Source organism: Notechis scutatus, chromosome 12, assembly GCF_049901735.1.
Source record: "Notechis scutatus isolate UNSWTSFEM ecotype Mainland chromosome 12, rNotScu1.2, whole genome shotgun sequence".
Lineage (NCBI taxonomy): Eukaryota > Metazoa > Chordata > Lepidosauria > Squamata > Elapidae > Notechis > Notechis scutatus.
The window spans coordinates 14,674,338-14,698,970 of NC_142020.1; the positions used below are offsets into that span (position 1 = coordinate 14,674,338).

Sequence of the window (24,633 nt, forward strand, 5' to 3'; positions counted from 1 at the left end):
TATTACTTAAATTACTTACTTAAATATTAATTCAGGTTGGGGCCCAAAGTCGTGAGCCAACATTTTGTGCTTTGCTGGGAACAAATCCCATTCAATAGGGTAGGATTTCCTCCTGAGTAAACTCCACAGAGGATTGCTTATTATATATATATTTATAAATTATATTTAGTAGAATCAAAATAATTGCATCTTCAAAGGGTCTAAAATTCTGAACCTACATAGGCTTCTGTTGTCATTCTTACCGACATTCAGGCAACAAAACAGATCTAAGAATACAACAAGGCAAAATGTTTGCAATCAATATATATATATATATATATAAAGATTGGAATTGAGGATTTCTGGAGCTGTAGCCAGCCAATCTGCTATCAACTCTTTGCTTACATTTGGTATTAAATATTGATTTAATTAAATTAAATCAGAATTAAATGCAGCTACGCAACTACAGGTGCATTCCACAGTTCTGGACTTAGGTGCAGTTTTACAATCCTTTGCCTGTTTACTCATAAGAAGCCCACCAAGCTTCTGTAAAGGCAAGGAGGCCAGGATGAAAAGGATTAGATAATACCTCTGTGCCAAAAAAAAAAACCCCTATCGTTTGAGTCTTCCTTCAGTGCAACTGCAAAACGCGAGTGTTCAACAAGAGACCAGCTCTAAATGAATTTAGGGGAGAAAAAGACTTTCTTTCTCAGAGGAAAGTGTACAGATAGCACGAGGGAAAGGAACAACCCCGAAACAACATCAACAAAATTTTTTACAAAAACACACACAGAGCAAATCAGCAAAAAAAAACTTGTTTCCTATGTAAACCTTCATCTGAAAAATTACGCGGAGCCTGAAAAAGCAGGAAGGAAGGAGTGGTGAAAAGATATATAAAAAATAGGAAGACAGCCAGTGGCCAAAAGTAGCTTTTTTTCCCCCCCGAGGGGAAGTCTTCTAGCTATTTTAGATTCAAACTCCAATAGTTCCCAGCCAGAAAAATGATTGGAACTGGAGCACCACAAAGTTAAAAGACTCCAGCTGAAAAAGACCAGGTTTTTGAGGGGGGGAGGAGTGTGAAAAAAAAATCTGTAAAATGGCATCCTGGCTTTAATTACAATGCTGTGAACGTGATCTTGGAAGTGTTGATAGCCTCAAACAGCCCAAACCACGACACAACCAGGCTAAGCTTTAATCCAGTGTTTCTCAAAGTGGGCAACTTTAAGACGAGTGGACTTCCACTCACTAAATTCCCCAAAATTACAACGGCTGGACTTCAGCTCCCAGAATTCCCCAGCCAGTATGCTTGACGTGGAAGCTGACTGGGGAATTCTGGGAATTGAAATCCACCCCACCTTAAAGTTGCTTACTGGATCTTTCTTTCAATCAGTTAAAATGGGGGCAATCCCATACCAGCTTAGCATCTGCCACAATGCATGGTTTTAAAAGTGCTTAAGATTGGGCAGGTTGCAGAGTGTTTTGGGCTTTGCAGAAATGGATGAAGAAGAAGCAGCAAAGGGTCCACCTCTCAAAATATTCTGGAGCAAGGAAGACCTGCAGCATTGCCTTCAGCAGGTGGCAGGTAGAAAAAAGGTCTTTGTCATCACAACCAGCCTTGAATCCCTTGCAAAGGAAGGGAGGGCTGGAGAGAGAAAAAAATATCGCAATTGTTCTCGCATTGGGAGCTTCTAAAATATCTATACCCTGATCGTCACCGGGAGAGGGACACAGCGAGGCGCACAAGACCACACCGCAACTGGTGGAAACATACACAACACACTGTGAACTAACCACAGTAATTAGGATCTCATTGCTTCACAGCAAACGAAGGACGCACGCATACAGACACCCTAATAAAACTACGGGTCCCGAAAGCTCTTCGGATACCGGAGAACTCGGGACGAGGTCAAAGGGACGTCGAGATTTTTAGTAGGCGATGTTGGGAGGACACCAAGGCGTATCCGGGTACAGCAAGCAATGGATGGAGCGAAACCTAGAAGAAGAAGAAGAAAACAAGGTGTCAACTCATAAAATATTTCTATGGTCTTTTTAGAGTTGCCAACAGAAAGGGATGGGGGAGCAATGCAGCAGCTTGCAAACTGAAAGTGCATTCCATAAATGTTTTCAAAGATAGTAACTAGGTGACTGAAGTTTCTACAGCAAAAAATTCTAACAGGACAGCATGATTGATGACTCTGGGCTATGGAGGTGTCCCATTGGAGAATATGAATTATGATACACCCAGGAGGTGGGGGGAAAACCAGGGTCAAAGGTGACAAGGAATGATGTGTCTCAGAGTTGGCTACACCCGGGCAGTGCCGGCATGTTAATTCCCAATAAATCCTTTTGAAGTTTTGGAAATTTGACTCGAGATGATTTAAATGGGGTTAAGTGGTGGAATCCTGACACAGGGGTTGGGATGAAGGTCAAGGAAGACACAAGCAGATCACCATCAGCGTACAATTTGTGATCTAAATTGCAACGTCTCGGGATGATGCGATGCCTAGGTGGGATCTTCTGACGAGCAAAGTCAACGAAGGGAAGCCACATTCGCTTAAGGACTACGTTACTAGCTTAACAATGGCAGCAAGGAAGGTTGCAGAATGGGGCAAGGCTTGCTTAACAACCATCTAGGTCAACCATGGAAATGGGCTCAGTTGCAGCCGTAAGGTAAATACTGCCTGTGTTGTGTGAAATGACTCTGCAAATACCTGTGGATGCCCAACTGTTTAAGGTTGCAGAATTACATCTCCCAATTTGGAAGTAAATCCTCTGAAGCCAGAGGGACTTCCAACAAAATCTATCTATCTATCTATCTATCTATCTATCTATCTATCTATCTATCTATCTATCTATCTATCTATCATATATCTATCTATCTATCTATCTATCTATCTATCTATCTATCTATCTATCTATCTCCCTCTCCCTTCTCTCCCCCAAAAAAATATTATTGACTTTCCTTTCGGTCATTTCTAACTTCTTTCCTTCACACAGTGTAAATTTCAGCTAATTCAGACAACAGACAGATGCGATTCTTACCTGGAAGGATCTTCCTCCACTGAGAAAGCCCCCTTCATATGGATGGAATTCCTCTTGTTTTCAAACATCCCATAACTCAAAGTGACCTTGGGGAAAAAAAGAGGGGGGGGGGAATGCAAGATTGAGCTACAAATGCAACAAAGTGATGCTCCTCTTTAAAACACACAAAGAACGGTTGCTGGAGTTGGGGATGTCTAGTTTCATGAAAAGAAGGACCTGGGGAGACATGATAGCGGTGTTCCAATATCTCAGGGGCTGCCCCAAAGAAGAGGGAGTCAAGCTATTCTCCAAAGCACCTGAAGGCAGGGCAAGAAGCAACGGGTGGAAACTAATCAAGGAGAGAAGCAACTTAGAACTAAGGAGGAATTTCCTACCAGTGAGAAGAATTAACCAGTGGAACAACTTGCCACCAGAAGTTATGAATGCTCCATCACTGGAGGTTTTTAAAAATAGAGCAGACAGGCATTTATCTGAAATGGGATAGGTCTCTAGCTTGAGCATATGATTGGACTAGAAGACCTTCAAAGTTTCTTCCAACTCTCTTACTCTTTTGGCAACTCTTCCCAAGTGACTGCCAAGATGGATTTGTCTATTCCAAAATATCAATTCATCAGAGCATTGATTTTGGGAGGGGGGAGATGGGATCTCCTGGCTAACTTTGTAATCTTCCTCCCAGGATGATTCCAGCTGGGTTACATTTGATGCACATTTCCAACCTCCGATAACGTCTGAATTTTTAATGCTTTGTTTCTGGGCCTGGGTGACTTAAATCTTTCAGTGTTTTTACCTGTTTGTGGATCTCAGACTTGGGTACTTGATGGAGATTCTCGAGATGCGAGTGGAAAAGATTACTTCGGATCAGTTTCACCCCCAGGACAGATTCTATGATGTACCCAATGGTGCAATCATCAGGGAGACGAATCTTTTCCGCGGTGCTCATGAAATGCCCACCGCTGGAGGAGAGAAAGGGACGAGAATTGGGAAAGAGTAAGAAAAAAAACAGGCTTCATTATTATTCCATCTGTTCCCAATTTGAAAACCCAAAAAGGATTAAACTCTAACATTAAAAGCCCTCACATTTATGTGTAAGGGAAAACACAATTCGTTAATGTGGTTTTCCAACTGATGGGAATGTCAGGTGATGGATTCATGTGTCGTATTCAGATGTGCTAAGCATGGTTTGAATAAGTCACGCCTGGGTCTCCAGCAGGTTAAAAGCAGAGCATAGGGAAATTTGCTAAAATTTTGGAGTCCCAATAAACTATCTTGCTTTATACATTTAAGAAACGACCTTCTGCATCAAAGGTGCTAAAATGTAGCCCATAAATATTATGGAGTTTGATCTGTAACCACCATTGAGATGTGTCAGGGATGGTTGATGTGTATACTCTATTTTTTTAATCCTCCAGTTTTCATATTGCAACAACTATACACTCAACAAAACCAAGTCTCTTACCTGGCCCAAGGGGTCATCTTCAGTGCCAGACCACGACTGATGCAGAACCCAGCACCACCGGTGGCAAACCAGAAGTGGACCGGATGCTGTGGGGTGAGAAGAATCAAGAGATGAAGACTCAAGAAGGGTCTTTTTTTGACACAGAAGAGCACATGGAGTCAAAGGTTTGCCCAATTTCCCAGAGATAGTTGGGACCCAGGGAGGGAATCCCACCCAAGGTCTTCTCCTTCTCCATCCCTCCAAGAAAGGGATGCCTCCTTTGAACCAGGAGAATCCATTCCCTCTGAAGATGCATAATCGGACAACCCCAAATGTTCACCATCAAGTCCACTCATTCTCCTTGCTGGCTTACCATCTTGTTCTCGCTGATTCTCTCAGTAGCCTGGATAGGCTTGTCCAGACTGGGTTTTCCAATGTAGATATCCTGCGTGTGAGCATAGCTGGAGAGCAGTTTGACCAACATCTGGACATTCACATAATTATCATCGTCCACGTGGCAAAACCACCTAACGCAAGGGTGAAAACAAGACTGGATTAGGTCAGGAATCGAGGAATTCAAAGGTGCTTGGATCACTGATCTTCGATCTGTTAGGACATCAACCCAAGAACTCTAGCCTTCAAACATTTCAACTGAACCTCAGTGGGCAGGATCATCTGAATTCAGATATATTCAGACAAAGGAGAAGAATTCAGCCCTCCATTTAAGCGTTGCACTTGCATGGATCAAGATGTTCTACATCTGAACTCTCTTCCCTTCCAAAAGGAGAGTATCCAGATCCTACAGCTTTGGAAACCAAAGCTTTGAATCTCCCTCCTCCAACCACCCTCTTTTCTCTGTTCTTACTTTCGTCCGGATTCAATGAACTGGTCATATTCGACCGCCATCTTGCAGGATAAGGCTTGGCGGCTGTGAGCAGAAGAACAATTGGTGTTGATGACGTTTCCTGAAGAGAGACAAGGGGGGGGGGATGTTAAATTGCATTAAAAGACGAAGTTACTACAACTGAATTCAAAAAATCCATAACATGAGAAGGATCTGCATCAGGCCCAGCTAAGGGGATACTTCCCAAAAGTTTTGCATACTCTTTGATGACATTGTGGTGCCCAACTATGGATATTTTCCCCCCTATGGATCGATTTGGTTTATGATGGTCTCCATTGTCCTACATCTATCAATCCATCTTGAGCAGCTTAGGTTATTGCTTAAGATCTCAGCTAGAGGTTTGATCCAGCCCCGTGACCAAGATTCTGAATCAGAACCCTACAAGATCACTTCAAGTTATATCCTGTTCTCATACTGTATTGAGCTGATTAGCTCAATATTCAGGCACAGGACATCCTTCTGAAAATTTCAGGCTGAAATCGGAAAGTTCACCCAGAAGATCGGTGGAGAAACATACAACCACCATGTCTGTCCAAGGATTTTGATATCTTTAGAGCAAGGGTCTTCAAACTCGACAGCTTTAAGACTTGTGGACTTCAACTCCCAGAATTCTTCCTCTTCCAGTCATGTTAGCTCAGGAATTTTGGGAGTTGAAGTCCACAAGTGTTAAACTTGCCAAGTTGGAAGACCCTTGCTTTAGAGTCACACTTCCCTATCTCCCAGTTCCTCAAGACCAGAAGATAACTTGAGTAACCAACAAGAAAACCATCCCAAGGTGCTTTTCCAAAAGGCAGCTGGACTTTCTTGGTTTCTTCCTTGAAAACATTTTACTTCTCCAAAGAAGCTTCTTCAGTTCTGAAGGAGCTGCTTGGATGAGAAGCTAAATGTTTTCAAAGAACAAAAAAAAAACCAAAAGCAGCTTTGGGACAACCATGACCTGGATGATGGAGAATCTCTGTGCCTTTATAATAGCTAAAGCTTCAAGTAATTCCCCGAATATTTCCACCCCAAATGGGGACGAGGAGCAACCTTCTGCAGATGTTTAACTGTTAGCCAAGACAAATGCAGATGCATTCTCCTCTCCTCCTTGCTGACCAAAGGGAAATTCCTTTGTTCCCAGACTTAACCCAGCCAAGTGTTAACTCAGAAAGGAAAATGTGGGAAGTGGAACAGAAAACTGGATCTTTCCAGCCCCCCTTTTAACAGTCTTTGTCTGGCTATTCATGCCAATCTTTTCTCATCATTTGCCACCTGCTACTCCTTTTGGTTGTCTGGAGAGGAATCAATTGAAAGCATGAATAGAGCCCATTAGCATCAGAAGAATAGGAGGGTCTGAACTAGCCTGGGAGGAGGAGAGGAGGGGGTGGGGGCTCTCATTAAACACTCACTGAGTAAGTATCCACCTTCCCTCCCTCCCCTAGGGAAAGTTAATCGCCACATTCCCTGGGAATCCCACCATCCATCGGGGTCTGTAAGAAAGGGGCATTTTCGACACTTGCCCAAGACGAAATCCCACCAACTCACCAATTCTTTGCTTGAGCTCTTGGTCTTCGCCATCGGTGAAGATGTAGGTCTAGAAAGAACGTGGGGGGAGAGAAATATTTAGGAATGTGCTGCTTTCAATCATGCCAAGCAACCGATGGGTTGCAAATCTAGATTTGCATTCGTTGAAATCCCCATGCAAATCGCAGCCGTTGATGGAGATTTGCATAAACATTCCCTTGCATGCATCACGGTTCAAAGGTTACCACAGGGTGCAAACCCAGGCCTAGCTTTTGTTTTTCGGCAAATGCCTAGGGGCTTTTAAGCAAGCCCGTTTGGTGCCCCCACCACCCACCTCCGGGCTAAGCGTTGGGTCGCAAGGTTGAGTTTGCTGATTTTTCAGGGAGATCTCAAGTTTTTTTGCACAAGGCCCAGGAGAACTTTTGGAAGACAAAAAGAGGAAGATAAAAGGGAAAATATAAACCCAGCCTGGAGCAAACGCTTCATTTGCATTGCAAAGAGATTATTGATTAAACATTTCAAAAGCCTGGGAAAGGTCAGGGGAGAAACTAAGAGGTGAGCACCTTCACCAGGTGATGTTCACCTGTCCATCTGTTGCCCGATGGAATATTGCATTGAGAATTTGCATGAATGGTTTTGCACACCTGCTCTGGTTCCCCCAACCTTTCCCCAAGGTCTTCAGGGTCCGTCTATCTAGGAAGCTGCTGAGACCACCACAAATCCAGGGGTTGCCAGCTCCGGTCTTCACCCACCACCACACCTGCCCCTTTAGGTCTGCCTGATAACAGCTGGAACACCCATCCTTGCCTGGAAGTAGTTCGCCTCCAACGGCCACCTGAACAGGAGCCAAAACTGGTGAAGGCCGCCCCGCCCTGCCATCTCCACCACCTGCCTGGCTGCACTTTCTTATTGACAGAGGGGAGGGAAGGGAGGAGCTGGCATCTGCTGCCTGTCTGGGAGGGCTGGCAAGGGTGGCAAGGCGGGAGATTGTTCAAGATCTGGTTGGGAGAGAAGAGAGGATGGCCGTGCCAAAGCAAGACAAAGAGAGAGGAAGGAAGGGAGGGAGGGAGGAAGAAAAAGGAAAAAAGGAAAAGGAAGGAGAAAAAGAAAGAAAGGAAAGGAAGGAAGGAGGAAGGGAGGAAGAAAAAGAGAGAAAAAGAAAAGGAAGGAGAAAAAGGGAAGGAAGGAATAAAGGAGAAAAAGAAAGGGAAGGAAGGAAGGCAGAAGAAAGAAAGAAAAAAGAAAGGAAGGAAGGAAGGAAGGAAATGAAGGAAGGAAAGAAGGAGGAAGGGAGGAAGAAAAAGAGAGAAAATGAAAAGGAAGAAAGGAAGGAGAAAAAGGGAAGGAAGGAATAAAGGAGAAAAAGAAAGGGAAGGAAGGAAGGCAGAAGAAAGAAAGAAAGAAAGAAAGAAAGAAAGAAAGAAAGAAAGAAAGAAAGAAAGAAAGAAAGAAAGAAAGAAAGGAGTGTTGTTCTCTCTAACTTGGACCATGGGGTATTCTTCCCCCTCTCCCCTCATTCCCCTTCCATTAAAAAAAAGTTTCCGCCAAGGAAGCGAAGCAATTTTGAACAATAGTCTTGCAGCCAACTTAACGCAAGAGGGGAGGCTGAAACTTGCCCTCAATTAGCATACAGCTGGATTGGTTAACCAGAGGGAGGCCTGAGATGTTTGGGAAGGGTGTCTACAGCCAAAACTTGGTTTAATCGCCGAGACAAAGAGAAGAGAAACCGGGGGAGACGCACAGATATTTCCCTCCTCCTCCTCCTCCTCCTCTCTCTCCCCCTCATCCTGGCCCTTTGTAGAAGACCCTCAATGCCCTGCAGACTCAGAGGTCAATCCCCACCACCATGATTTATAATGTGTCTTTCCATAAAAAAGAAAAGAATTTTTTTTTGAAAAAAACAACAACCATAAGTATGTGCAGGAAAAGGAACACGGAAAAGTCTATTGTCCTGCAAACCGAGATAATTGTGTTGCACCGTCTTTAAATAAGCCATAAAACTGTGTCCCAGTTTTTGCGTGTTTTAAGGAAACCACAAAGCCAGCAAACTTGCGCCGGGTGTCCAGACAGGGGAAAAGGAAAAACCTTCTTTACCTCTCTTGCCCCAAACAATTGCACCCCCCCTGCCAATATCTGGGGCTGGGGTTGAGCTCTGGCATCTTGCAGAGAAGCAGCTCAGGTATAAAGAAAAGAAAACTTTATTTTACAGAAGAAGAAGGAGGAGGAGGAGGAGGAGGAGGAGGAGGAGGAGGAGGAGGAGGAGGAAGAAGAGGAAGAGGAAGAAGAAGAAGAAGAAGAAGAAGAAGAAGAAGAAGAAGAAGAAGAAGAAGAAGAAGCCATTCTACGTCCCTGGCTACACAACTCCAGAAGGCAACCGAACTCCTCAGCTCCCCTTGTGGTCATCTGGAGTTTTGCGTCTAAATCCAGTATACCTAGTCAAGGATTAAACTGTTTGATAACAAATAATAAGATAATCAGAGTTGGAAGGGACCTTGTAGGTCATCTAGTCCAACCCCTGCCCAAGCAGGAGACCCTACACCTTCCTGGTTATTTCAGAGTTTCTCGAAGCAACCGAGCCTCGAGAAACTAAGGACAAGAGAGGAAACTGACTTCGTTGGAATCGTGGCCGGCCTGCTTAACAAGGAAAAAGATCAGGTTCTGCTGGAAACCCTCAAATGGGAATGTCATAAAAAGGAGGAAAGGGGGGGGAAAAACCCCCATCATATTTACTAGATTAGATCAGGCCTGCCGTCGCTAGCAACTCCGCACCCAAAAATAGCCTTTTGCTCATCCACAGCCTGCTAAAAATAGCCCAAAAGGGGGAGAGCATTATATTTTTATTTGATTAATGCCCAGGCTGCTTCTCCGGAAGATGCCAAGAATCAAGCCAACGCCTCTTCTCGGAAGCAGGAGAAGCCCAGCGGAGCTTTTCCGACAGGAAGAGAGCCCGCCTTGGCGAGAGGCTGAAATTATGGAACTGCCCCAGAAAAGTCTCCTTTTGAGGAGATGCATGATGGTGGCAATTGGGACTTGTCTCCAGAAGTTGTGGAGGCTCCATCACTGGAGGTTTTTAAAGAAGAGATTAGACAACAATTTGTCTGAAATGCTTAAGCAGGAGGTTGGATTAGAAGACCTCCAAGGTCCCTTCTAACTCTTGTTATTCGCCGCCATCTTTTGGTAAAAGTGAGCTTTTCCGGGTCACCGGGGTTTTTAAGATAAGATGCTGGACCAGAGTCAACCTTGGTCAACCATCTGGTCAAGCGACCGTCAAGTTGGATCAACCTCTCTGAGCACCAGAGTCACCCTTGGTAAGATCTGATCAGCTTGGTGTATTGTGGGGGGTAAAAGGCCGGCCCAGACAAAGATTCAGTTAAACTGCTTTATTGCTAAAAGCCAACGTGCAGGAATCTTCTCAACTAACAGTAGATACATGCTTGGAATTAGATAGGAGTCGACGGCACTCAAGGTGGCTAGATTTAGTTCACTTGTGGATCCTTAGGGATTCTAGGCCGGTTGCTCTTTTCACTCCACCTGCAGCTTCTGTCACTCCTTCTCCTACACCAGTGTTGGCAAACCTTTTCGGCGCCCAGTGCTAAAATGGGAGTGTGTGTGCGTGAGCACCCAGAAAAGGGGAAGAGCAGCTCTCCGGTGCATATGCGTGGTGGCCACCTAGTCTTCCGGTTTCTGGTGTGCATGCATGCATGAAGACCAGCTGGCCGGCATGCATGCATGCACTGGAAACCAGAAACTCAGCTTCCCAGTGCACGCATGCACGCTGGGGAGCTGCTCTTCCGGTTTCTGGAGCTCCCATGTGTGCAAAGAGCAGCTGGCTGGTGCGCATGCATGTGACGGAACCCGGAAGAGTCACGGGCGATGGCTGGCATGCCCAGAGAGATGGCTCTGCGTACCACTGGCATCGGTTCGCCATGACGGTCCTACACCATGTTTCTTCTGTAGATCTTCTAACCCTTCTTGGAAGAACAATGATGTCCCACCAAGCGGGAGATGCTCCTCACGCCCTTTGAAGCTGAAGTTCGCTCCGTTCCAGTGACACAACCAGACATGGCCACTCCTGCTTCCTTGTCTCTTCCAAAACGAGAATTTTGCAAATGAAAGGAGGGGACAAGACGGTTTCTCTCTCTAAGCTTGACTCTGCCCAAAGAGCCCAGCTTGGGGGATAGACAGGAAACCTCATTGTTTCTAAAAAGGCTGCAGCTGAAAGAAACACAGGATGTATGGAGTCCTGGAGAACAATAGCAAGTCCCATCAGAAAACAACCCAGCGGTTCTCTCCAGGTTTGGATTTTAGAAATGGGGATCCCTGGATCCCCCAGAGAAAGACCATGAGATGGTTGGTGAGGCCCCCTTGGTGGTCACCAGGAGTTCTTCTCTTTCTGCCCTGATTTCCCGCGCACTTTTGTGACTCATTTCCCCTTCCTGTTCACCCAAAAAGGGGCCCATAAAATGCAAAACTTTCTCCAAGCGGCTGGGTTTAGGGCCTCCTAGCAAGAAGCCAAAACCGGTTGAGTCCTGGGATAAAAGCTTCCCCACCTTTCCTGCCGGGTGGCCCTTGGCAGGAACCTCTCTGGAAAACTGGCCTCGAGGGCACAAGTTTGCCTTTTTCGCATCAAGCACAACAACACCCACACAAAAAAAATGCATATAACATCTCCTCCTGCTGACCTTTGCACCAACAGCAATCTGATTTTAAGGAACTGCAATAAACACTGGTGAGACAATTAACCCTTGTCTTCCACTCAGAACTTTGCAGGTGGCACCCCAAGGTTGGTCTTCTTCTTGGGAAAAAATGGAGCCGGAAACCTCCTATTTTAGATAGCTCCTATTTTCTCCTGCTCGCTAACCTGGTTTGTTTTTGCTTGTTTTTAAACCTTGGTTATTTCTCCTCCATCTGCAGTCCTCCAATCAGTGGTGGGATTCAATAGTGTTTACTACTGGTTCTGTGGGTGTGGCTTGGTGGGCGTGGCGTGGCAGAGGAAGGTTACTGCAAAACCCCCCTTCCCTACCCACCCCACTAGCCTGCTTTCCAGCTCCATTCTCCTGTGCAGGGCAACCAAAGGAGACCCAGCCGATCAGCTGGGACTCAATGGGAGGCAGAGAAGAAATGGGGTTGGCGGGGCCAGTCGGAGGCGGGATTGGCCGGTTCTCCGAACTGCTCAAAATTTCCGCTCCCAGTTCTGTAGAACCAGTCAGAACCGGCTGAATCCCACCTCTGCTCCAGATGCCCCAGTTTTAGGACCTTCAATGGATCTTGTCAACCCCTTTCCAAAAATCCAAATGTAACTCACATGACTGTGGGGATGCTGCGATGGTCGTAAGTGTGAAAAATAGCCGTAAGTCGCTTTTTTCAGTGTCGTTGTAACTATCAACGGTCACTAAGCGAACTGTTGTAAGTTGAGGATTCCCTGTATTAGGCTGGGCTTCCCCCATCGAAAGAAAGAAAGAAAGAAAGAAAGAAAGAAAGAAAGAAAGAAAGAAAGAAAGAAAGAAAGAAAAAAGGAAGGAAAGAGAAAAAGAAAGAAAGAGGGCAGGAAGAAGGAAGAAAGGAAGGAAGGAGAAAAAAAGAAAGAAAGAAGGCAGGAAGGAAGGAAAAAGAAAGAAGGAAGGAAGGAAGGAAGGAAGGAAGGAAGGAAGGAAGGAAGGAAGGAAGGAAGGAGGAAAAAAAGAAAGAAGGCAGGAAGAAAGAAGCCAGGCAGGAAGGAAAGAGAAAGAAAGGAAGGAAGAAGGCAGGAAGAAGGAACGAAGGAAGTGAGAAAGGAAGGAAGGAAGGAAGACCATGAAGTACTACAAAAGTGGTTGAAAATCCCAGCAAGAGGTTGGGGTCCTCCTGGGGGTGGGGGGCTTCCCAGCATGAGGCTAACCCTCCCCCACATTTGCCATACGCTCCCCCGAGAGTGTTGAAAGAACTGGTAGGAGATCCCTTTGGGGGAGGGGGCTCAGAAGAGGAGCACAGCACTCCCCCAATCCAGAAACCCCCCACCAGCCATTGCTCTTCCTGGGCGGGCCCCAGAACACCCCAGGAACATGAGTGGGGTGGGGTGGAATAAACCTCCCCCCTTCAAATCTTTGCCAAGGCAGAAGACTCTGGCACCCACCCAAAATCCGGCTGCAGCCGTAGCCAAGTGGCCCAAACCAGCCCTCCACCTGTGTTTGGAGTATAAACAGTAAGTCAAGCCGTGTTTATACTGTACACAGAAGCCACCGGGGTTGGTGGTTGTTGTTTTTTAGCGTGGGGGGGGCGTGGACCGACTGCACTGCAGCATTGCACCCCTGCCTACCTGCCTGCCCCAGGGCAGAAATTCCAGCCAAGGGGTGGAAAAATTGGGCATTGGAATGCACTGCTCTGAAAAAAATGCCCCTCCCCAAGAAGGAGGGGGAAAGAAACCAAGGGGTCTGGCAAGAAAGGGGCTTGCAAATCCAGACACACACACACACACACACACACACACACACACACCCAAGGACAAAAGGATTGTTGCGTTAGGATGAGTTTGCCACCCCAACCTAACCTGTGAACGAACCTGTGTCCAACATTCACGGCAGTCGAGTCCTTCGCAGCTCAAGCTCCTAGTCCTCATCTTTCGGGAGACTGCTGCAGCCCCAAAGAGGTGGTTAAAGCGAGCGTGCCCCTGATTTCACAGCCCTCCCCCACTTTTTTGCCACGGGACGTTAAGCGAACCATGAGACTCGTTAAGTGACTCCTGCTTCCCTTTTCCTCGCCGGAAGCCGGCTGGGAAGGGGGCCAAAGACAGGCAGGTGAACTCGGGATGCTGCAAATGTCATAGATACAGGCTGGTTGGCAAGCACCTGAAAAGAGGAGGAGGAAGGCATGTCGGATATGCCTCGAGTTATTTGTAAAAATAATAAAGGTGGGAGGAAGGGAAGGGAAGGGAAGGAAGGAAAGAAAGGAAAGGAAGGAAAGGAAGGAAAGGAAAGGAAGGAAAGGAAAAGGAAAGGAAAGGAAAGGAAAGGAAAGGAAAGGAAAAATAATAAAGGAAAGGAAAAAGGAAAGGAAAGGAAAGGAAAGAAAGGAAAGGTGGGAGGAAAGGGGAAAGGAAAGGGGAAGGAAAGGGAAAGGAAGGGTGGGAAAGGGAAAGGAAAGGAAAGGAAAGGAAAGGAAAGGAAAAGGAAAGGGAAAGGAAAGGAAAGGAAAGGAAAGGAAAGGAAAGAAATAATAAAGGTGGGAGAAAGAAACAAGGAAAAGAGGAAGGGAGGAAGGAAATAAACACGGGAGAACAAAAAGAAAGAAAGAAGAGAGAGAAAGAAAGAAAAAGAAAGAAAGAGAGAGAGAAAAGAAAGAGAAAAGACTAAGAGAGAGAGAGAGGAAGAAAGGAAAGAAAAAGAGATAAAAGAAAAAGAAAGAAAGAAAGGAGAGAGAGAAGAGAAGAGAAAAAAGAAAGGAATTTCCATTTGGAGGCACTTTAAGGAGCAAACCTGAACTTTCCAGGGATGTAAGGCTGCTCATCTTTTTAAAGTTTGCTCTGCTCTTTCTTCTCTAAGGCAAAAAGCAAAGCCTGGGCTCATCCCACTTGGATCCCCTTAGAAAAGAGGCCCCCTCCTCCCTCCCTCCCCAAGAAATGTTTCTGCAGAACTTTGCACTGGGCATTTGGGCCTCCAGCACCTCTGCCAGCTTCGGTCACCGAAAGGCTGCAGAAACACCCGGCCACCCACCACCTTCCTTGGGAAGGAAGAACCTCCGGGCTCTTAATGCTCCTAATGCCAGGAGGAGGATCGGTTTTCTTGTGGGATCCTGTTGGGGCAAAGTTTTCACTGCATCAGGAATTTGGCAAGGGAGCTTCCCGCCACTTTCCTGGATTGCCCCAGTTCCCCTCTCTGGCTGGCCAAGTTTTGAAGCTCTGAGTTAGCTGTCAGAAGTTATTTCTGCGAGGAGGAGGAGGAGGAGGAGGAGGAGGAGGAGGAGGAGGAGGAGGAGGAGGAGGAGGAGGAGGAGGAGGAGGAGGAGGAGGAGGAGGAGGAAAAGAAACCATTCTCTCTCTGTTTTTAAAGAGGGGAGGAGATAGATGGATGGATGGATGGATGGATGGATGGATGGATGGAGTGGATGGAGGGAGGGAGGATGGATGGATGGATGGATGGATGGATGGATGGATGGATGGATAGATGGATAAGATAGATGATAGATAGATGATAGATAGATAGATAGATAGATAGATAGATAGATAGATAGATAGATAGATATGGATGGATGCAGGGATGCATGATTGATAGATGATAAATACAGAGATAGAGATATATACAGAGATGGATGGATGGATGGATGGATGGATAGATAGATAGATAGATAGATAGATAGATAGATAGATAGATAGATAGAAATAGAGAGATATAGATTCTATCTATCTACCAGAATCTCCCATCACTAAGCAACTCTGTTCTTAAGTGAGTCACCTTGATTTTACAAGTTTTGTTATGCTTCTTAAGTGAATCATGCTATATAATATTTTTTTTAAAAAAATCGTCTTGCAAACTCCCTTTAAAAGTTCAAGATTTTCAGGTCTGCCTTTCCATCCTTACTATCCTCATTCTCTTTCCCATCATCCTCACCAACCTGACTTTTCTAAACGGCACAGTTCAAATTCTAAAATGCCAACGGCCAGGGATTTTTAAAAAAAGAATTAAAACACCACCACCACCCAGGAGTAGAGTGGACCTTCCTAACTAACCCATCAATTCAATCTCCCCAGATGTCCTGAAACATATCCACGATCGGCCTTCCTTCTTAGAAGGAAAAGAAATGCCTTTTTTGTCAACTTGACCAAAGATTTTGGGCAGCTAGTCTTCATCTGTTTTGCTGATTTGTGGTTTTGCAGAACTGCTCCCAGCAGAGACTTCTGCCTACAGCTCGAGCTAAGACCACAGGAAGGAAGAACGTAAGCTGAGGTTCCACTTCTTGTAATAACTGTTTTCAAAGTGCTCGGAGCAACCGAAAAGGAAGATAACTTTTAAAGACTTAAACAGGAAAGGTTGCAGAACAGACACAATGCATTTTGCCTCGAGCCCAGAATCCATCTGGCATTTGCACCCTTGCAAACGGCAAACTCTGTAGTTGCTCTGACCACCCCTCACCTCTACATCTGCTAGTAACTTACACAGCGCACGTCTTTCTTTAATGCTTAATGCCTTTGTGGGCCAAAGGAAGGAAACTCTGGTTAATTTCACCCATTCAGCACAAAACAGACTCATCCCTCCCCTCCATCCCAGGCTCAAGTCTGCACACAAACACTCAATGTTTGTTCTGAATGGTTGCACCAGGTTGCAGCGGGGATCCTGTTGCAAACTAGCAAGGTTTGCTTGACGTTGGTTAGTTTCCCCACAAGGATCAGAAAAGAGGCTGCATTCCCACGTTGGGCTAAGCCACAGTTTTCTTTCTGGTTTGCAGAACAAGTCATAAGTTGGCTGATCCAAACAAATGAAGCATGAGATAATAGACTAAAGAGGTGCAGTCCAGGTGGAAAACAGTGTTAACCTACAGGGCAAGCAATTTAATATTTAACTGCCAAATAACGATGGCTGCCTGGTAATGATCTGTGCCTTAACAGAAGGGGAGGAAAGATTGATTTAAAAGGTTGAAAAACCAGGGGGAAGATGATACTCGTCACAGTTGGTAGTGCCTTGGGAATTTCCAAAGCGCCTCAACATCTCTACCGTCTCAATCTGAAAAGGCCCAAAAGAGGAAGAACAAGAGGAGGGGGGGGGGAAAAGAAGAAGCTCAGCTCAACGAGAATGGAGTTATTTGATGCTTTAACTGCAGGCCCTTTGCAAAATTCAGCAGAGGTCAAAAGTTTGAGTCCTCTTTGGCAATCTTTGAACTGGCTGGAGATGATGCTTTTCCTGAATGCAGATGGATTGCACAGCACACTTGTCTGCTTCCCCAAAATTGGCGACAGGCTGGGCAGCGTTCAGATGTCCTTTAACCCGTGGATTTGGGGAGCCGTGAAAAATAACCTGCAAAGCTTCAACTTTTATCCCCCCACACCAGCGCTGAGAGAAACACCTCGATCTGGTTCTCAAGCTAGGACGCTGGAGTTCAACTCCCCAGCCAGCTATGATTGTTGGACTTCAACCAGCATAGCTGGCTGGGGAATTCTGGGATTAGATTAGATTAATAGAGTTGGGAGGGACCTTGTAGGTCATCTAGTCCAACCCCCCCGCCAAAGCAGGAGACCCTACGCCATTTCTGACAAATGGGGATTTGAAATTCACCTGTCTTCCAGTGTCCCAGGTTGAGAAACAGTGTGTTAGAGGAAAAATTAAAACCAGGAAGGGGAAGAAACACAGCCTCTCATTGACGGGCATGCACCTAAGGGGCCTGGAGAGAGATAATTAAAAACCCCGGCTTCATTAAAGCAATTAATCAACCTCTCCCCCTCCCACCCTGCTACTTTCTTCACCCAATGGCTGTGGACTTTTACGATCCTCAAATGCTTTTGCCAAAGAATTTCTTCCATCAAGGAGAGAAGCACCTGCTGTATTGCTTTGGAAAGTCACAGAGTAGGGCTTGTTGTGTGTACACACACCGTGTGCATCTTTTGGATGGGGGGAAGCTATAAGGGACAAGCCCTTACGCACCAACCTTGCATTAGCTGGCAACTCCAGTTTCTACAGAAAGTTGCATCCACCGCAAAGTGCTAAAGGACAAAGGTTAGCTAATTAACACCACCTAGGAGGAAATGAGTAGAAGAGGGGGAAGAGGGAGTAGAAGAGGGGGAGGGAATTCACTAGAGGATGAGGACAGCATCCTCAGGAGAGAAAATAAAAGACAGGTCGACTTACGACCACAAGTGAGTCCCAAATGTCTGGTAAGTGAAACATGATGTGCCCCATTTTACGACCTCGCTTGCCGCCGTTGTGAACTGAATCGCCGCCATGGATAAGTTAGTCATCCATTGCCGAAGTAAACCTGGCCTCCCCGTTGACTTTGGTCCTCAGAAGGTCACAAAAGGCGACCGTCATAACTATGAACCAGTGGCCAAGCACCTGAATGTGGATAGCAGGAAGGCTGCAAGAGGCCGTCCCTGTGAAAAGCAGTCCAAAAGTTCCCCTTTTTCCAGTCACTTCGAACGGTCCCTCAACAAAACGTTGTAAGGTGAGGGCTCCCTGCAAATGCTATTGGGGGAAGGGGTGGCTCAGGCTGAAGTAAGGCAGAAGTTGGGGGAAAGGCCCTCAAAGCAGAAATGCAGGGGGAGTTTAGCCCAGTGGTGGGATTCAAATTTTTTTTACTATCGGTTCTGTGGGCATGGCTTGGTGGGCGTGGCATGGTTTGGTGGGTGTAACTTGGTGAGCATGGCTTGGTGGGTGTGGCAGAGGAAGTATCCTGCAAAAAAAAACCTTCCCTCCCCCACCCCACTACCCTGCTTTCCAGCTCCGTTCTCCTGTGCAGGGCAACCAAAGGAGACCCAGCCAATCAGCTGGGACTTAATGGGAGGAAGAGAATGGATGGGGGCAGGCAGTGGTGGTATTCAATTTTTTTTTTTACTATCGATTCAGTGGGCGTGGCTTGGTGGGTGTGGCAGGGGAAGTATCCTGCAAAATCCCCATTCCCTCCCCCACCCCACTACCCTGCTTTCCAGCTCCGTTCTCCTGTGCAGGGCAACCAAAGGAGACCCAGCCGATCAGCTGGGACTCAATGGGAGGCAGAGAAGAGATGGGGGGTTGGCGGGGCCAGTCAGAGGCGGGATTGGCCGGATCTCCGAAGTACTCAAAATGTCTGCTACCGGTTCTAGAGAACCGGTCCAAACCGGCTGAATACCGACCTCCGGTTTATCCCCTCTCTCCTGCTTGCCCCGTAAGAGATATTCCAGAACATAAGATTTACTAGTGGATTAAACTGTCTACCATGAACCTCACTCCGTTCCTAAGAGGTCTGTAAGGGAGCGTGTATAAGTGGCACCAGTGTGCCTGCTGTCCCTGTCCTAAAGTTCCCATTGATTCGTACTCATTGATTATGTAGACACTTATACACCTGTTTATTCTTATAGGTTTATACGTTATGTCCACAGTTGTTTTCTCATGCATGCTTGACAAACTAAAATTAATACAATAAATATAAAATAAATAAAAAGTTGGTCCGTCTGCTCGCCGGTACTCCCAGCCTCTCCCTTCAGCCCCCATGCAACCTGACCTGGATCCTGCTAGCTCCAGCTTGCCTCCCCCCCACTCCTCAACAGCCCCCTCCCCACACCCCGGCGTTCCCACGGCCGAAGTACCACACAAGCGGCAGCCGGGGACTCTTTCCTCGGCCCCCGAGAGAAAAGAGGCTTTGTTAGCCTGCCTAAGGGAGACAGCGTGAGAGCGGAGCCACCAAGCGCTGGGAAGCCCAAAGGACAAACGAGGTGGAACAAACTCCCTTCTCCCCCCTCTCCCCCCACCCCCAAAAACAAGGCAGAATGGCTGGGAAAAAAGGGAGTCGTGCCCAAGAGTAGGGCCTATTGCTGCCTCCCAGGACTGCAGCAGCTGAAGGTCTGGGCTGGCCATGAAAATTCAGCTTTTTTCACTCAACTGGGCCTGCCGGAGCTTTCTCCAAGTCTACCAACCCGATCAGGTGTGGGACGGATGTAAAGCAACCCTACAGGCCCAGGAACATCTCCAGGCTGGCCTCTTCTAAGTATCAAACCCCCCCATTCTCAACCTCTGCCCATTAGGGCGGGTCTGTAGTCCTACCATTCGGCAGCGGAGACGCACGATAAAATTGGTACTTCTAGGAGCATCTCTGCAACTTCAAACCTCACTCTCTCCTAGCACTGACGGCGTTACCTAGTTGGGTCATGAAACATCTGCAAGAAAACCACCAAGCTCAGAGAGCACCAAGGAGCCCACAATCCCCTTCTTCCTCCTCCTCCTCCGCTCCACAAACCCAACCCCCTTCTAGCACTGATGTTACCTAGTGTGGTAGTGAAATGTCTACAAGAAAACCACCAAACTCAGAGAACACAAAGGCCCCACTGTAGTTGTCGTTCTTCTTCCTCCCTCCTCCTCCTCCTCCTCCTCCTCCTCCCAGTACATCCTACTCCCTTCTAACATGATGATATACGATGTTACCTAGCTGGATACTGAAACGTCTGCAAGAAAACCACCAAACTCAGAGAACACAAGGGCCCCACTGTAGTTGTCGTTCTTCTTCCTCCCTCTCTCCCTTCCTCCTCCTCCTCCTCCTCCTCCTCCTCCTCCTCCCTGTACATCCTCCTCCCTTCTAACATGATGATGTTACCTAGCTGGATAATGAAACGTCTGCAAGACAACCACCTAACTCAGAGAACACAAGGGCCCCACTGTCATTGTTGTTCTCCTTCCTCCCTCCTCCCTTCCTCCCTGTATACCTTACTCCCTCTAACTTGATGGTGTTACCTAGCTGGATAATGAAACGTCTGCAAGAAAGCCACCAAGCTCAAACAGCCCCAAGCATCCCACAGGGAACTGACTGTGGGCCAACATCTATTTCCTCCTTCCTGAGACCTTACAAGAAGGCCCAAAACCGCTTTACGGATGAAGGCCAACGAAAGGTGAATCAAAAGTAGGCTTAGAAAAGTCACCCTCCTCCTTCTTTGCCCTTAAACCAGCCTGAGAACTTTTTCTTCTTCTTTGAAGTTAAAGAAAGAATTCCCGTTTCTAATTTGACAAGCTCAGTCTGGCGATCGAAAGGCCATTTCATGGTCCCCCAGCCTCCTCGTCTCCTTGGGGAGAAAAAGGAGGAGAGGGGGCCCAGGAGGAATGCAAAACAGGCCACAGACAAAAGGGGAATTTGTAATTCTCATGGCTGGGATCCCGAGGTATAAACTGGTTTTAAACAATTCAGTGACTCCTTAAAGCTCAGGCCACAGAGGGGGAGGATGCTGATGCCCTTCCCCATTCTTATTGTTCCTCATTTTATTCTGTTTTTTTTTTAAAAAAAACAATTATTCTGATTCTCCTACCTTAAGAGAAACCAGCCATGTTCTTTTTAACACTCTTGTAGTCACAATGACCGTATTTTCAGGGGGGGGGGGAATAAAGGACAAACTTAAAGAGGGGGCAGATTTGACCTAAGTTTGTAAGGCTACAAAAAAACGAATCGCTTTTGTTTACAACTTTTGTTTCTCAAAGGAAAAATTCACGAGCAAAAAAAAAAAAACCAAAGCAAAACTTTATAAAGACGATTAAAGGGCCGTCCTTCAGAATAAAGGTCACTGTATCTTTAGGTGATGTTTGCTAAACAGCCGGGAAAGGGTTTATTAACCTCTGCTCCTTCTGATAAATCTCTTTGAAACAGGTCAGTTCCCTGCAAACACAACTTGCAAAAAAAAAACCACAATGAAATTTTTAGCTTCTTTTATCAGAGTTGGGATGCGATAAAATCCAGCTGATTTCAGATCCACGGCCCAGGCCGAGTCTTGAACATCTGTTCAACCTGGACAGCGCAAACAGATAAAACACTAACGCACCTGTGCCGCTGTGTTTGTTGGCTTTGTGTGTGCAACCCTGAGTTGTTGAACCCAGGGCACACCCAGTAGTAAGACGGTTTGCTTGTGGAGTGTACAACACCTGAACCTAAACAACAGCAGCTGATAGACTAAACCTTAGCTAAACAAACTATGTAGCTTATTTAGCCCGTGGTGGAAATGTGGATTTTAAGGTTGAGAGAAAGACCAATCTGAGATTAGATTTCACCCATGATCTCAAATCTTAAATCAGCACCCCAAAAGGTCAATCAGAGTCCTTTCCACTCATGACCCCTCCTTCTCCAATACACACTGTCCCCAAGTTTTGGGAGGAGGAGGAGGAGGAGCATGGGTTCACAGCTGTAAGGATGGAGGAAGGGTTATCAGACCAAGTTAAAACGTCAAGATGGGGGCAGAAATCCTGTTACTTTTTTTTTTTAATCTGCATGACAATAGAGTGACTTTGTAAACAGAAGGCTTTCTAGTGCAAAATGCAAACAGGGTCCACTTGATTTATCAGGATTTTTTTATGCCTCTTTTTGAGGTCCTAAAGGAGATGCTGTTAGGTTGTGTGTTTTATTTCAAAAACCAGTTTAAAGCTTTGATATTGCAAACCACATTCAGAGAGAGAGAGAGAGACTTTAAGTCAGCTTTCCTGCTGCTACCAGCCAAGGGAGGCGGCCCTGCGATGTCACTAGGAATTGGGGAGGGGACTTAACACTAGGCCAGTGAGGGTGTGTGTGAACATACCGCAACTTTTACCAATTAGCAAGGAAGAGAATTAGGAAAGAGCCGCTCCAGAGCCCAGGAGGAGGTTACCAGCCAAAGTGCAGCAGCCCCCTCCCTGTTGCCCAATTCATGCATTTAACGCAGGGGTGTCAAATTGACTTCATTGAGGGATGCATCAGGATTGGGGGGGAGGGCTGGGGGGGGCATGGCCAGGTGACCAGTCGACATCACTCGTGTGGGTGGGGGGACACCTCTGGTGGCCTGAGTTAGCAAAAAGGGGCTCTTGGGTTCTGTTTTTGGCCAGGATGGCTCCCTGCAACCCCCCCCCCACCCAAGCCCATTTTCTCTGGCAAGGGCATCACGGGCCAGTCCTTCCCTGTTTCCAGGCTGGCCCAGGTGAGGCCCACAGGCCTTGAGTTTTGACACCCCTGATTTAAAGGCAGCCCTGGCTGCATTCACACAACACTTCAACCCCATTCCCGAGTTCCAACTGCATTCCCACAACCAGGGGTTTAGGTCAGCTCCCGCCCCGGGAAAGCCCCCACCCACCCACACACTTCCCAGGTGCAACCTTCCTCCCTTAGCCTTGACTTAATAAGATCGCCCGCCCCCTCCTCTCTTACGGGAGAAACCCCTCTCCACCCACCCTCCTCGGGGCTCCAGAAGGCGAAGCTCCGATTCCCCACCCCGGCCAAGAAAGTCTTTCCCGGGAGACCTCCCTGAGCATGCACAGAGTGCAAAGCCAGCGCCGGATTCCCAAGTGCCCGCCGGCTGCCGCGCAAAAAGGGCCCAAGAGGCGGCAGGCAGGCAGCGCGGGACGGAGCGTGCCTGCTCGCTTTCCAGCCCCGGGGCCAGAGGCGGGGCGGGCGGAGATCAAGGCGCCGAGCCTGCCTCGACTCGCCCACCCACCCACCGCCGCCCGCCTCCCCGTGGCACGGCGGGCCCGCAAGCAGCCGCTTCCTCCCCCGCCCTCCTCCCCATCGCTGCAGGCACCCGCGCTTTTGCGAGCGCCCGGGCACCTTCGCGGGCCGGGGAGAGGCGAGCCAGAGTGCCTCTGTCCTCGTGCAGAGGGCCCGCCTGGCCGGGAAAGGGACGCCGCGAGCGCCGCTTCTTCCAGCACCTGGATAGCGGCCTGGCGGGCTTCCAAAGAGGGGGCTTCAAAGCAAGACACCCCCCGCCCGCCCCCCAAAAAGGGGCAACCCCGCCAACGCGTCTTACCATCTCCTTGTGGCGCGAGATCCAGGTGTCCAGCAGCAGCTCCAGCCGCGCCTTATGGAACTTCTTGGTGGTCTTGACGGCGATGAAAACGTCCCGGGGCGAAATCTCTTCCCGGGCGGGGGGCGGTTGCTGGGGACGCCGCTGCCTCCCCTCTTCCTCGCTGGCCCCGCCGCCTTCTCTCTTGGCCCGGCCGAGCTGGCTGAAGTAGCCGCTGAAGGAGCCGCCGAGGTCCGGCCGAGGGTCGTTCCTCCAGCGCCGCAGCCAGCCCTGCGTCCCCCGCTGGAGCAGGAGGGAGCCCCGGCCGCCGCCGCCGCCCCCGCCGCCCCCCAGGCTGAGTCCCTGAGGCCCTTTGGGCGGCTCCCCCATCAGCACCAGCAGGCAGGTCAGCGTGGAGCCCACCAGCGAGAGCAGCAGCTTCTGCCCGCAGCCGGTCAGCATCGCAGCGGCAGCAGCAGCGGCAGCAGCAGCCTCCAAAGGACCGTCCCTCCCGCGCCGCGTTTCGGCCGGACCCGCGTCCTGGCTCGGCTCCGCCCGGCTTTAAAACCTCCTCCGCCCGCGCCCCCCCACCTCCTCCTCCTCCTGCCCGCGCTGGAAGAGGGAGGCGGCCGGGGAGGGGTTTGCCGCCCACCCCCGCCCCGCCCACAGATAAAAGGGAAGGGGAGGGCTTGGGACCCGGGCAAGAGGGGGAAGGGGGTCTCCGGCTTTGGGGCTCGCCGCGGGTCTCCCACGTGGCTTGGCTTGGGGGTGGGGAGGAAGAGAAGTGTGAAAGGGGCGGGAAAAGAAAGCAACGGTCTTTTCTTTCTTTTTCTTTCTTTCTTTCATTCTTTCTTTTTTCTTCCTTCCTACCTTCCTTCTCTCTCTCTCTCTCTCTCTTTTCCCTTTCTCGCTTTCTCCACTCTTCCTCCCTTCCTCCTCCCTTCCTTCCTTCTTCCCTTTCTCTCTCTCTCTCTCCTTCTTTCCTTTCTTTCCTTTTCTTCCTTTCCTTCCTTCCTCGTTTCTCTCTCTCTCTCTTTCCTACCTCTTCTTCCTTCCCTTCCTTCCTTCCTTCTATTCTCCCTTTTCTTTCCTTCCTCCCATTCCCTCCCTTCCTACTCTCCCTTTTCCCTTCTTCCTTCCTTCTTCCTTCCTTCCTTCCTTCCTTCCTTCTATCCTTCCTTCCTTCCTTCCTTTCTTCCTTCCTTCCTTCCTTCCTTCCTTCCTTCCTTCCTTCCTTCCTTCCTTCCTTCCTTCCTTCTATTCTCCCTTTTCTTTCTTCCTCCTCCTTCCTTTCCTATTCTCCCTTTTCCTTCCTTCCTTCCTTCCTTCCTTCCTTCCTTCCTTCCTTCCTTCCTTCCTTCCTTCCTTCTATTCTCCCTTTTCTTTCCTTCCTTC

General features: G+C 48.0%; 1 protein-coding gene across 1 annotated transcript; it reads right to left on the reverse strand.

Moving 5' to 3' along the window:
• Nucleotides 1-1,528: 1,528 nt before the first annotated feature.
• Nucleotides 1,529-23,768, reverse strand: LFNG (LFNG O-fucosylpeptide 3-beta-N-acetylglucosaminyltransferase). The gene is made up of 8 exons (XM_087942213.1): nt 23,263-23,768; nt 6,885-6,933; nt 5,322-5,421; nt 4,830-4,983; nt 4,478-4,563; nt 3,809-3,974; nt 3,022-3,107; nt 1,529-1,972 (listed from the first exon to the last, which is right to left on the reverse strand). The coding sequence occupies exons 1-8, from the start codon at nt 23,698-23,700 to the stop codon at nt 1,906-1,908; spliced, it is 1,146 nt and encodes a 381-aa protein (XP_087798339.1). The 5' UTR covers nt 23,701-23,768; the 3' UTR covers nt 1,529-1,905.
• Nucleotides 23,769-24,633: the final 865 nt, after the last annotated feature.